At 36.1% G+C, this 14,921-nt stretch overlaps 1 protein-coding gene across 1 annotated transcript; it reads left to right on the top strand.

Annotated features, from left to right (window-relative positions):
• The first annotated feature begins 700 nt into the window (after positions 1-700).
• On the top strand, positions 701-13,052 carry mep1bb (meprin A subunit beta b). Its single transcript, XM_051122867.1, has 14 exons — positions 701-836; positions 1,063-1,081; positions 1,201-1,248; positions 1,345-1,388; positions 1,470-1,548; positions 1,842-1,959; positions 2,110-2,288; positions 2,928-3,146; positions 3,375-3,533; positions 4,695-4,910; positions 5,033-5,500; positions 8,619-8,798; positions 9,073-9,247; positions 11,104-13,052. Exons 1-14 carry the CDS (start codon positions 768-770, stop codon positions 11,324-11,326), a joined length of 2,196 nt encoding a protein of 731 aa, XP_050978824.1. The 5' UTR covers positions 701-767; the 3' UTR covers positions 11,327-13,052.
• The last annotated feature ends 1,869 nt before the right edge of the window (positions 13,053-14,921 follow it).

The following is a 14,921-nucleotide window of genomic DNA, read 5'->3' as shown; positions in this document are numbered from 1 at the left end:
TTCGCACAAAGGTTGGGAAAACCTGGCATGTGTAATGTGTTTAACACACTTCATATGTACTTTGTTGATAACAAAGAATGGAACATATTTTCTTATGAGTCAAAAGTAATTAAAAGTAATCAGAGTACATTACCTATTATGTGTAATCCAACAGATTACACTACTAACTACAATTTTCGTCATGTTATTTGTAATCAGTAAACAACTACAATTTGTGAGCAAATATACCATCACTGTAGACTGGTAAAAAAAAAAAAAAGGTACAAGCTTCTACCAAACTCACACACTAAAAAGCCTAACAGATTTATGTACTTATCTGTGTTGTTATGTTTTGTAGTACTATAAATGTTAATTAGCATATGGGAATTTTTCGTATGTGTCAGTTCTCTGCCGAATTTTGGTCTAAGATTTATTCCTGATAAGAAAACACAAATTCTTATTTTCTAGCCGGTAATTGTTACCTCTTTGTTGCTTGTTCACTCATGTTGTTTCTGATACATTTTTCTCCATTAAAAGCTCATTGTTTTTATGTTTTTGCTCATAACGATAATAACTGTATTATTGTACTTGATTTTGAACCGGTGAGAGTCGATGTGATGAGCTCGTGGCGTTTACTGCTCTGTCAATCATTGATCTGCTGTCACTCCTATCAGCTCCATCACGCCAGCTTTGCACTTTTGATCATTTTATGCATCTTTTACAGCGTTGTTGAAGTGATTTCAGATGAATCCTCTTCTGTCAGGTGTTTTGTGCTCTATAGATCAAGCATGGGGCCCGGGGCCACGGCACACACGCTTCTCTTTCTTATGCATTTCTCATATCTCTTCGGCTGTGAGGTAAGTGACTCTTTTACCAAGTTGTAATGGATGTTTCAGTTTTTGTGCGACAGTACAGCAAATTTTTTTTTTTATTTATTTATTTATTTATTATTTATTTTGTAGTTCAGTAACTCATCTGTATTTTAGTTGTTCTGTTTTAGTTGTAATTCAGCTATTAATAATAGGAAGTGGTGATTGTAAACTGAAAGGTCTTGTTTGACAATCTCTCATCATATTTTGTCAGGCAACACAACGAGTGACCGGTAAGGGTGCTCTCTCTCTCTCTCTCTTTCTTCTTTGCTACAGATATTTTTATACTGTACAAAAATGAAGTGTAAATGTGTAAAAGCTGCGACTGACTGCATTAGTGCTGATTTTGCAGAATATAATGTTGATGGCGGTAAAGAGGATCTGTTTGATATCAATGAAGGTGAGAGGTCATCACACCATATGTGTTTGATGTGGATCATATGATGGTCCTTCTTTTTTACCATTTTACCATGTCCTTCTGTCTTCATGTTTTCAGATGCAGGTCTTGATCTTTTTGAGGGAGATATTGTGTATGATGAAGTAAGAGATGATATTTCGTTGATATTTTGAGCACAACTGATGTGTGTGACAGAATTTAACAACAACATGTTTCTGTGGCAGAAATCGGGGAGAAATTCTATAATTGGTGATGAATACAGATGGCCAAAAGTGATTCCTTATTACCTTGAGGATGATTTGGGTGAGCATCTTCAGTCAGAAACTTACACTGGCTTATGTTTATACACACAGCTCAAAAGTTCGGTGTCTGTAAGATCTTTAAAACATGTTTTAAAGAAGTCATGTTCACTAAGGCTGAATTTGATCAAAAATGCAGTAAAAACATAATTGTAATATTGTTGATTACAATTACGATTATACTGTTTGAATATATTTGAAAATGTCTACAATTTTTGTAATTTTAGACCTTATGCCATCAGTCAAAGGCTATGCTAGAGTAATTAACCCCTAATATACCAATTTCTCAAAGGACAGATATCAATGCAAAAGGTGTAATCCTGAAGGCCTTTGAACAGTATCGACTGAAGTCATGCATCGACTACAAACCATGGAGTGGAGAAGAAAACTACATCTCCGTATTTAAAGGCAACGGGTGAGCTCATACATACATGTTTATGTACAGTTTGGTTTGGCAATAAAGTGGATTTGATGCAATCATGTATGTTAATATATTTCATGACCATTTATAAGCATGACAACTGAGAACTGTAAAAGAACGCAACCTCTGTTTGTGTGTGAATAGCTGCTTTTCATCAGTGGGGAATCGGCGTGTCGGCAAACAGCGGCTGTCCATTGGCAGTGGATGTGATCGTATCGCGACCATCGAGCATGAGTTCCTCCACGTGTTAGGCTTCTGGCACGAGCAGTCGCGCTCTGACCGTGATGATTATGTCTCCATCATCTGGGACCGCATTACTGAAGGTACTTTCTAATGTCCTGTACATGAATAAAGACTCTGGAAACTGCACAGCGTCTGGATTTGATTTCATTAATGTCTTCTAGCTTACATTACATTTGGATGTTTTCACAGTTCACACACTTGCACATTGTGCCATGATATTACCCTAAAGAAATGTGTCATTCCATCACATTCTCACCAATGGATCCTCTGCAGTGAATGGGTGCCGTCAGAATGAGAGTCCAAATATCTGATAAAAACATCACAATAATCCACAAGTAATCCACACCACTCCAGTCCATCAGTTCACATCTTGAGAAGACAAAAGCTGAAACAAACCCATCATTAAGATGTTTTTAACTAAAATACATGTCCACTAAAGTATACTTCCTCCAGTGAAAAAGTGGTCTGGTCTGAATCAGGAGAGAAATCTGCACAGATCAAAACAGCTCTAAACAAATATGTGGCTGGATTTTGATGAGAGACTTTTTCACTGGAGGAAGTGTTATTTTGGATTATGGACTTAATGATGGATTTTTTTTTTTTTTTTTTTTTTATGTTCAGCTTTTGTCTTCTTAAGATGTGAACTGATGGACTGGAGTGGTGTGGATTACTTCTGATTATTGTGATGTTTTCATGACATTTTCTCATTCATTTCATAGGCAAGGAGCATAACTTCAACAAATACAACGACAGCACATCAAGCACACTGAACGTTCCCTACGACTACAGATCCATGATGCATTACAGCAAGAAAGCCTTCCAGAGCGGCGCTGAGCCCACCATCGTCACCAAGATCCCGGCCTTCAGCGACGTCATCGGTCAGCGCATGGAGTTCAGCGACAGCGACCTGCTCAAACTCAACAGACTCTACAACTGCTGTAACGCTCTTTACCACATAAAACACAATATTTAGTTCATGTCACAGTCATGAACCTGATGTTCCTCTTGCTTAGGGCTGGCTATTGATACAGATCTTGCAATCTGATTGGATTCTAATGTAGTGGGAGGGACTTTCTTAATGATAATGAGTCAACAATGATCAAGTGTAACAAACATATCACACTTAAGAACATGGAAATGTAATTCAAAGTGTGGTTATTTCACAGCCAGCTCCTCCACATTTCTGGACTCCTGTGATTTCGAGTTGGAGAACATCTGTGGAATGATCCAGAGCCGTGAAAATGACGCTAACGCGAACTGGCAGCGTGTTTCCAGAGCCGCAGGCGGACCAGACACCGACTACACCAACATGGGACGCTGCGACGGTAAGTGAAGTTCCTGTCATAAATAACTCACAGTCATGTCACTCAAAACATTATTGTGGCATTATTGATATGAGATTAAAGGAGAAGTTCACTTCCAGAACAAACATTTACAGATAATGTACTCACCCCCTTGTCATCCAAGATGTTCATGTCTTTCTTTCTTCAGTCGTAAAGAAATTATGGTTTTTGAGGAAAGCGTTTCAGGATTTTTCTCCATATAATGGACTGATATGGTGCCCCGATTTTGAACTTCCAAAATGTAGTTTAAAAGCAGCTTCAAACGATCACAAATGTGGTTGTAAACGATCCCAGATGAGGAAGAAGGGTCTTATCTAGAGAAATGATCAGTTATTTTCATAAAAATAATACAATTTATATACTTTTTAATATCAAACGCTCGTCTTGTCTTGCTCTGCCTGAACTGTTTTTGTTCTGGTTCATGACAGTCAAAAACTCCCATCTCATGTTCTCCCTCAACTTCAGAATCGTCCTTTATCACTGTTTTACCTTTTTTGTTAAGGGTGTTTGATCTTCTTTGCATGTTCACTTTGCAAACACTGTGATGTCCCTGGTGAAAAAACCAGCATATGCTGGTAGGTATGTTTTGATGCTGGTTTAAGCTGGTCCATGAACCAGCAAAGGACCAGCTTAAACCAGCATCAAAACCTACCTACCAGCATATGCTGTTTTTTTCACCAGGGGTAGGATGATTTTAAAATGATTTTTGAAAAAACGATTGGAGTTTTTCGACATACCCTAACTGACATGAACAGGAACAAAAACAGTTCAGGCAGAGTAAGACAAGACGAGCATTGACATTAAAAAGTATATAAATTGTATTATTTTTCTGAAAATAACCAATCGTTTCGCTAGATAAGACCCTTCTTCCTCGGCTGGGATCGTTTACAACCACATTTGGGATCGTTCGGGGCACCATATCAGTCCATTATATGGAGAAAAATCCTGAAATGTTTAACTCAAAAAACAGAATTTCTTTACGACTGAAGAAAGAAAGACACGAACATCTTGGATGACAAGGGGGCGAGTACATTATCTGTCAATCTTTGTTCTGGAAGTGGACTTCTCCTTTAAGCATAACACATATTCACATGCCGCACAAAAACTATGGTGATTTTCCGCTGATATCCATGCTGTTTTTAGGAAAGGGTTACTTCATGCACTTCAGCACTGCGAGCGGGCCGGAGGGGAACAGGGCTCTGCTGGAGAGCAGGGTTCTTTACCCCAAACGTGGATTTCAGTGTCTGCAGTTCTTCCTCTATAACAGCGGCCACATTAACGATCAGCTGAGGATCTGGACACGAGAATACGACACCGCAAACCCCAACGGGACCCTGCGGCTCATTCAGCAGGTTGAAGGTACTAGAGAGTGTTTAAGGGTCGGGTCTCCATCAGTATTTAGACTTTCTTTAAAATCTACTGTCAAAGATAGATTCTTTGCATATATCATATGTTAACAAGCACTCTTTTTAATCTGAAAGCACCTCCTGGTGACCAGTGGCAGCTCCATCACATCAGTCTGAATGTCTCCAGAAAGTTTCGAGTGGTTTTCGAGGGAATCAAAGGGAGCGGGAGCGCCGGCGGACTCTCGCTAGACGACATCAACCTCTCAGAGACCAGCTGTCCTGAACACGTGTGGAGGATCAAGGACTTCAAGAGCGTCCTGGAGAACACGCCGATGGACGTCGCCATATACAGCCCGCGCTTCACGTCGAAAGACGGCTACAGCTTCCAGATGGGCCTGTATCCCGGCGGAAAAGCCGGATACCCGGGAGAGCTGGGAGCGTATGCTCACCTGACATCAGGAGCCGGTGCAGTGGATGACGGTCTGGTCTGGCCCGCACGCTGGAAACAGATGACCATGATGCTGATGGACCAGAACGCAGACATTCGCAAACGCATGAACAACCAGAGGAGCGTCACCACCGACCCCACCATGACTGTGGAAGGTGAGGATCATGATTCCCATCTTATCCTGTTGGGTTTCTGAAATGTTTACATGCAAATTATTTACCCTTAGTAAAAGGAAATCAGTTTTTCCTATTAATTACATTGACTTTTTCGGCTTCCACACCTTCATAATGAGCCAAAAATATACAATTGAGGTCAAAAGTTTACATCCACCTTTCGGAATCTGCAAAATGTGAATTATTTTACCAAAATAAGAGGAATCATACAAAATGCATGTGTTTGTTTATTTAGTTCTGACCTGAATAAGATATTTCACACAAAATATGTTTACATATAGTCCACAAGAGAAAATAATAGTTGGATTTATAAAAATCACCTGTTCAAAAGTTTACATACACTTGATTCTTAATACTGTGTTGTTTCTGAATGATCCACAGAAGTGTTTGTTTGTTTAGTGATAGTTGTTCATGAGTCCCTTGTTTGTCCTGAACAGTTAAACTGCTGCTGTTCTTCAGAAAAATATTTTTTTGGTTTTCCAGCATTTTTGTGTATTTGAACCCATTGCAACAATGACTGTATGATTTTGAGATCCATCTTTTCACACTGATGACAACTGAGGGACTCATATGCCACTATTACAGAAGGTTCAAACACTCACTGATGCTCCAGAAGGAAAAAACATGCATTAAGAGCCGGGGGTGAAAACTTTTTGAATTTGAAGATCAGGGTCAATTTAACTTATTTTATCTCTTCTGTAGCTTCTGAAGGGCAAGTACTATTCTGTTCAAATGTTTTCACCCCCCGGCTTTTAATGCATGTTTTTCCTTCTGGATCATCAGTGAGTGTTTGAACCTTCTGTAATAGTTGCATATGAGTCTCTCAGTTGTCATCAGTGTGAAAAGATGGATCTCAAAATCATACAGTCATTGCTGGAAAGGGTTCAAATACACAACATTTGAACAGGGTCATTTATATATATATATTTTTCTCTCTTGTGGACTGTATGTAAACATATTTTATTTGAAATATCTTATTCAGATCAGTACTAAATAAACAATAACACACATTTTGTATGATCCCTCCTATTTTGGTAAAATAATGAACATTTTGCAGATTCTGAAAGGGGGGTGTAAACTTTTGACCTCAACTGTATCTCTAAGGTTGTGTTTTGCGTCATTGCTCTGGCAAACCATTTGGCAAAGTCGAAATTGTGATATTTGAAACGAATGATTTGAGTAAATATTCTATAATCTCTTGCACTGTGTTGAAAGTGAAGTGCAGGATTGTGCTCATCATCCAGTGTTTTCAGCATCCCAGTTTTGCTTTATGTCAAATTTGCATAATTTCAAACATTTTTTGTGGATGGATTATAACATTTACAACCACAAATTAACATAACCAACCAACAATACAAATATATTATGATTTATTTATTTTTCTGTAGATGTGGTGGATGCATTTGTGCCTGAACGTGTGAGGCTTCAAATTCACTTCCGGTTATTTTAGCTGTACAAGAACAGTCTGTTATGCTGCTTGATATTGCAAACTGGCATTTTTTTCTTCTTTTTATTTTAATGTATTGACGTATATACAGTGTTGGGAAGGTTGCTTTGGAAATGTAATATGTTACAGATTACAAGTTACTTGATTTAAAATGTAATAAGTAGTGTAACTTTTCAATTACTTTATAAAGGTAATGTAACTTATTACTTTTAATTACTTTTTGATTACTTTTCTACATTTCTAATTTTTTCAACTGTTAATCATTTTGAAACATTTAAACCAGGCAGAGTTAACCTTACAGCAGCACTCAACACTGATTACTGTCAGACTCTCAAAATCCTTTATCACTTGAATTAAGATTATAATAAGTAACATACATCTTTATTTTGCAATAACAACTGGCTGAATGTACATTATCTCACTTATTACACAGCTGCTAATAGATTATTTAGATTTTCGTCAAAATACTTAGACAGGAAACACTGATCTGAGTTGAAATATTTGAACGCAAAGCTTCCATGAAGAAATCAGTTGCTAGCAAACGGCAAGTTCAAACTAGACATTTTAGGGATACAGTGCAGTCATACCAGTTTTCTTACACAACATTTCACCACATAAATAATTAATTAGTAGCACTAGTTTGTTAGTTATCTTATAATCCATTACAGTGTACAAAAAATGGCAGCAACAATAGAGCAAGTCCACGATACCAGGATGACAGAATTAAGAAATTGTACACATAATATTGAATTAAGCTTTAATATTTGATTAGCTAACCAAACGCAAAGCTTCCAGCAAGAAAAAAATATCAAGCATATAGCACTGACTTAAGTTGCCCTGAAAGAGTCTGAGCTGTGTAATAATTTAATTTAAAGCACAGACACCACAAATTCAGAGTTTTTTTAAATTTTTTTAAATTATGCCTTTTATTGTGATAGGACAGTAGAGAGATGACAGGAAAGAGCTGGGAGGAGAGCGGGGAGCGGGATTGGCAAAGGACCTCGAGACGGGAATCGAACTCGGGTCACCGTGAGCGCAGTTGCGCTATATGTCACAACAAGATCATAACATAAAAAACATCATAACAAGAAATAGTTTAATAGCTGTGATACTGGGTTTGAAATAAAATGTTTGCATAGTTATGACAGAAAGCACTAGCATCTAACAATGCCTTGGAAAAAACAATCTTAAAAAATAAAGTTTTTTTTGCATAAACCCAAATAGGAAATAAAACAGTTAATGAATAAGCATGTGTCCTATTCTGTGTCCTAAACTCCTGAAACATTGGTGTCTCATTTTAGAGCAATCAATGCAATTTAAAAGGAGTCGATTAAATCTGTAAGTGGGTGTGTGAAAAAATTCAGATGTAACCCCCTTTGTAATCACTGGCATTTTTCAAAAGTAACTAATTTAATTACATATTTTTTCTCAGTAACTGTAACTAATTACAATTACATTTATTTTGTAATTAAATTACGTAATTCCGTTACATGTAACTAGTTACTCCCCAACACTGCGTATATAAAACATACTGGTTTGTAGTGCAGATAGTTTTATCATTTGATTTTAACATGTTCAGGTGTTTCTGAGTGACCAGGGTCTGATTCCTGGAAACAGAGGAATTGTTGATCTTTTGTTTTGCTTTTTCTTTAGGAACTGACGATTTTTTCTGGGACGATCCACGTAAAGTAGGCGTGAAGGTAACAGAAGGCGACGGGACGGAGTATTTCCGTGGTCCTGGCGCTGGAACGGCTGTTTTCCTCACTCAGGCCAGAGCGCTGAGCCGAGACTTCATCAAGGGCGGAGACGCCATCTTCCTCCTCACGATGGAGGGTGAGAAACATGGCCGTCCACAACAGATGACTGACTTTAACTGACTTTAACTGACTAACTGATGGTTTATTCACACTAACTTATGAAACAAAACATCCTTTACTGATCCTCATTTCAATGAATGTATTGCTTTGAAGCAACACAATAGTAGATGTTTATCAAAATGTTCACGCTGCTCTACTGCAGTGAGTGGCTGTCAGACTCCACGAGCACTGAACTGTCTGACACCACTAGTTTCTGATGTTCTGTTGTTCATCTGTTTGTGTTCCTGTAGATATCTCTCATCTGGTTGTTTCACAGCCCTTGCCCTCCACAACCACCATTCCACCTGACAACAGCACCTCCTTCAGCACCTCCTCCAGCGCTGCTCCTCCTGACCCGTGTGTGTCCGTACACTGTGAGAATGACGGCGTGTGTGTGCTGGACGCCGCAGGACAGGCCGTGTGCAGGTCAGACATCACACACCAAACACTGGGGCTCATTTGACACCTTTAAAATTAAAAATCACATTGCTTGAAATAAAATAAATGACAAAAACGTTTATTTCAGTTAGTCGGCAAGGCAACATTTCTGGCTCCATTTAGTTTTACTCAGATTGAGGCCAAAACAAAGTCTTAAATCAGAACAGAAAGTCTTAAATTCATAAAATCATGTCGTTAAATGCTGCATATACAATGGAAAAACTAATGTCCCTCAGTATTTTTGTCTTGTTTTCTAATAGAAATATATAAACATCCTTAAATTCAGATACATTTACCTCTAGATACTAATATGAAACAAAATCTTAAAAAGTGACCAACATTAAGTGAGTTTATGAATTAAACAAAAACAAATATGTGCAAATGATATATAATACCCACCCATTAAATAATTTAGATATTTCAGCTATCCACTGACAGATATTTGTTCTTGTTTTAATCATATCTCACTTCATTTTGTTTAGTTTTTAAGACTTTGTTTCATATTTGTGTCTAGAGGTAAATGTATCTGGATTTAAGAAAGATTTTAAGATCTCAGAAAACAGTAAACTTCCTATTTTTATCTTTTATCTGTCTGCATCTCCAGTAAATGTATACAGTTTTTTTTTTTTTTTTAAATTGAGATTTATACATATAAATAAGCTTTCCATTGATGTATGGTTTGTAAGGATAGGACAATATTTGGCTGAGATACGACTATTTGAAGGTCTGGAATCTTTAAGCAATATTGAGCAAATCACCTTAAAAGTTGTTCAAATGAAGTTCTTAGCAATGCATATTACTAATCAAAAATTAAGTTTGATATATGTATGGTAGGAAATTTACAAAATATCTTCATGGAACATGATCTTTACTTAATACCCCATTGTTTTTTGCAACAAAAGAAAAATCGATAAATTTGACTCATACAATGTATTGTTGGCTATTGCTACAAATATACCTGTGCAACATAAGACTGGTTTTGTGGTCCAGGGTCACATTTAAGGATCTTTAGACATTTGCATTTTTTGCAGTAATGAAAGTTATTTCCTTATTTGTGACCCTGGAGCACAAAACCAGTCTTCTGTTGCACAGGTATATTTGTAGCAATAGACAACAATACATTGTATGGGTCAAATTTATTGATTTTTCTTTTATGCCAAAAATCATCAGGAAATTAAGTAAAGATCATGTTCCATAAAGATATTTTGTAAATTTCATACCAAATATATATCAAAACTTAATTTTTGATTAGTGATATGTATTATTAAGAACTTAATTTGAACAACTTTAAAGGTGATTAAATCAATATTTTGATTTTTTGCACCCTCAAATTATAGATCTTAAAATAGTTGCATCTCTTCCAAATATTGTCCTATCCTAACAATCTTATTTATTCAGCTTTCAGATGACGTATAAATCTCTATTTATTTTTTGGTTTTGTGGTCCAGGGTCACATTTAGTGTATAGAGCAGAGATAGCAGAGATTTCATTATTATTATTATTATTATTATTATTTTGTAAAATTATTTAAAAAGTACTGTACTGGCTTTTGGATTTTATTTTATTGTTATTTTTTCATTTTTTTCAGCAACACTTTAATGTTTGAGAATACAAGACTTTTATTTTATATATGCCTTAAAGTTTCTTTTACTGGTCTTATATTTACCTTCAGACCCTGTTAGAGTTCCTTGTGATTGTATGATGCAGATCAGTGAGGAGGAGTTTAGTGTTTATGTCATGTTTAGTGTTCAGTCTTCAGTATCAGGTGTTGTTTTTATGGTCTTCTGTGTTTCTTTGATTCCTATCACGAGCTGAATCGTGTGTGTGTGTGTGTGTGTGTGCAGGTGTGTGGTGGGACAGGACTGGTGGCATTACGGCGACAGGTGTCAGTTCAAGAGCTCGACTCAGAGCAGCGTGCTGACGGCTGCGGTGGCGTCTGTGGCCGTGTTTGTGTTCATGCTGATGGTGACGGTGGTCAGTGTGGTCTGTGTGAAGAAACAACAGAAGAAAGTGCAGCTGGATGGAGAAGGAATCACCATGAAGAACGTGAACTCGTTCAAAATATGAAGATCTGAACATTTATCTAATGTACATTAGGACTCGTTAAAAACAAACACTGCTTTGATCGAATTGATGCTTTGATGTCATTAGTTCAGTGGCACATTTGTTCACATCTCAATATCATCACATTAGACAGCAAACATGTGCAAATGACATTCACATAGACAAAAAGACAAACACAAATGTGTTACGCACACCACTCTGTCCCGAAGCATGAAGTTAAGGTACATAATTCATTCTAGGCTGGACGATGGTGTGCTGTGTGTATTGCATAACAACATAGACACCATAAAACATAAAAAAACAATAAAACAATAAAAGAGTGAAGAGAGAAAGTGACACTTTTAACAACCTTATTAAAGTCTTTAAAGAAACTCTCCTTGCTCAAAATATCAGCAATTAAAATGATATTTTGTGCTGTTTGTTCCAAATACAGTGACTTGAAAGAGCTCATATGAGACTGTGTTTATTTCAGGAATCATAAGCTTGTTTATGTACATGTTCAGAATATGACAGGTAAGTTGCTGCATATAAAATGACAAGACAATTAAATGAATCAGACTGAGAATCCATAATCAGGCTAAATTACTTCTAGAAATATGTTTCTTAATTAAAGAAACCTGGTCAATTGACTGACAATCTAATGCATTGTGTTCACACTCCTTATAGCTCCATAGAACAGCTTTCACTTTATTTTTCCAAATAAACCTGAACAACATAAACAGATTGGACATTATTTGTCACTATATATGGGCCATTCTACAGAACTGGTGCAAACTGCTGTCCCACAACCAAAAAAACACATTTAAAAAGCATTAAAATATTATATGTTTATTAAGATCCTTCCATTATCTATTGAAACCCACAATCATTTTTAAAATATTCGTAAGATTAATATATATAAAATCATCACTTATTGGGTACTTTCAGTTGGAAGGAGGCTGTCCTGAACACTAACCCCTAAATTTCAACTTATGAAAATGAGATTTAAATAATTTTAGAATTTTCTTCCATTGTTGTTTTTAAAAGTATCTTTTTGATTATTTTAAAAAGTAAAGTTTATATATATATATATATATAGTTTTTTTCTTTTTTTATTTTTTTTCTTTGTAAATTACTATAAAAATGTGTCCTGCATTTTTCACGTCACTACCGAAATGTCACTACCTATAACCGTATGTTCTAGTCCGTTGGCCGAGACTGATTTTAACTACACCCATACATTGATTAATAATCAGAAAATATTCCCGTGTCCCCCTCTCTCATAGATACAAAGTGTGAGTAGATGGGTCTCATCGTTTTAAGGGTAAATGTGTTCAAAAGCATGAAAAATCTGTGTGTAACTTTAAGCAATGTCACTATCGAACACCTTTTTTCTGTGATTACACACATTTTCTTTTCATTTAGTCATTCCAAAGCATTTACTTTTTATTTGTGTTTATAACTGTGCTATCTAAAATTCTCACTACTGAAACATTTGGTGGAGTTTGGTAGTGACATCTTTGTTTTTTGTGTGTTATCCCATAGAATTGTCACGACTGAAACATGTCAGCATTGTTTGGTAATTACAAAAGTATTACATGTTCCTCATATTTGGGGGAAACAGAATTTTAGTACAGTTATGCAATTTTTTGTATTCTAGTATGTTTTAGTATGTGGATTAAAATTCTGTAATGTGATGTTGTCGCTACCAAAGCATTACTGTCACAACTGAAAAAGTGCTGTCACTTGCGAAACGAGATGTTTTTTTTTTTTCAAAAATAAAATATACTGAATTATAAAGATGTTATGATATTGTTTGGTTTAATGTATATTAAAACTAATAAATCCTTAATTCTGAAATCAGTATGATCAACTATTTGCCTTATACAAAGAAAAATGGATTCAAAATACAACAAATCTCACAAATTACATTTGAAACATTGTTAAAATTTAATTGCTATGAATTGACTTCTGAAAGATAGCAAAAATATATATATTTAAAATATAGATGTAAGCAAAATCATAATTCTTCTAATTAAATTATTATTACTGTGTTTTGGTTGAGACAAATTTGGGAGAGGACAAATATGTGTACCTTGGATATTATACAATTTACATGCATACAATTTTTTTTTTTTTTGTTTCAGCTTTTATCTTAAGCTTTCCATTGAAGTATGGTTTGTTATGATAGGACAATATTTGGCCGAGATACAACTATTTGAAAATCTGAAATCTGAGGGTGCAAAAAATCAAAATATTGAGAAAATCACCTTTAAAGTTGTCCAAATGAAGTTCTTAATACTGGATATTACTAATTAAAAATTAAGTTTTGATATATTTACAGTAGGAATTTTACAAAATATCTTCATGGAACATGATCTTAAAAGAAAAATCTATAATTTTGACCTGTACAATGTATTTTTGGTTACTGCTACAAATATAACCCAGAGACTTAGGACTGGTTTTGTGGTCCAGGGTCACAGACATCACGCAGGACGTACGACTGTCTCTGGTTTTATTTCATTTTGGTGAAGCTGTTTGGCGCCTCATTATATTGAGAGAATTTTCATTTGACTCATAATTTCACTTCCCTAGAATTCACTAGACGCCTTCAAAGAAAGAAGAAATTCTATTTATTCGTTTATGTAACTCAATGTGTGACTCATGTGACTCAATTTCACATTTGGATCAAATAATCAGAGGATCAGAGAGAGATCTGAAACAGCACCAGAAAACTGAACCCTCCACCTGTCAAACAAACAGATTTATTGAGTCAGTTTTGACGTCAGGCTGATCGAGCTGCTCACACAAACAGATGTTTAGAAAACATCAACCTACAGTTTCAACCTACTGACATCTTATCTCTCTATACCTGGGGTGCTCAACCCTGTTCCTGGAGATCGACCTTCCTGCTGTGTTCAGCTCCAACCCTGATCAAACACACCTGTCTGTAATTATCAAGTGCTCCTTCAGATCCTAATTAGCTGGTTCAGGTGTGTTTGATCAGGGTTGGAGCTGAACACAGCAGGAAGGTCGATCTCCAGGAACAGGGTTGAACAGCACCATGAATCCGTGCTCACTCATTTGTTCACAGAACTTCATTATAGAATGAAATTGCTTAAGTGACCAAATTAAGTAGCAATTAACAAGCTGAAGAACTGATAAGTCAAAGTCCCCCTCTCCCCTCAATTTAATACGTAATTTTAACAATTTTACTCTCTCAATTAAGTCGCATGCAAAGCATGCTGGGAACTACAGTTACAGCTATGTTAGTTAACATCAAAAATGTGAAGCATTCGAATGCTTGACTGGTTCACATTTGTCCTACATCATTTAATCTAACAGTGGAGTTTTTTTTAGAAGAGAAACTCAATTTTGTTGTGTAGATCACAAATACTATGGAATAAATCAGACTATCTATGCTTTGCCATTTTTTGTCAGTCCAATCATAGTTTTCTTTAGAGCAGTGTTTCTCAACCCTGGTCCTGTGTGTCTTCAACACTGCACATTATGTGCGTCTCCCTAATCAAACACACCTGATTCAGATCATTAGAAGAAACTCCAGGACCTGACATGGCTGTGTCAGACAGACAGATGAGAAGACAGCTGCTTCAGACAC

The sequence above is a fragment of the Labeo rohita genome, chromosome 2 (genome assembly GCF_022985175.1).
Source record: "Labeo rohita strain BAU-BD-2019 chromosome 2, IGBB_LRoh.1.0, whole genome shotgun sequence".
NCBI lineage: Eukaryota > Metazoa > Chordata > Actinopteri > Cypriniformes > Cyprinidae > Labeo > Labeo rohita.
This window is presented reverse-complemented; position numbering and strand designations above follow the sequence as displayed.

Bases quoted from the DNA above. Each gene is read 5' to 3' on its own strand.
- mep1bb (XM_051122867.1), top strand. From the start codon at position 768: ATGGGGCCCGGGGCCACGGCACACACGCTTCTCTTTCTTATGCATTTC. The intron at 1,249-1,344 runs GTGAGAGGTCAT...TCATGTTTTCAG, and splicing joins TCTGTTTGATATCAATGAAG to ATGCAGGTCTTGATCTTTTT. The intron at 1,389-1,469 runs GTAAGAGATGAT...TTTCTGTGGCAG, and splicing joins GAGATATTGTGTATGATGAA to AAATCGGGGAGAAATTCTAT.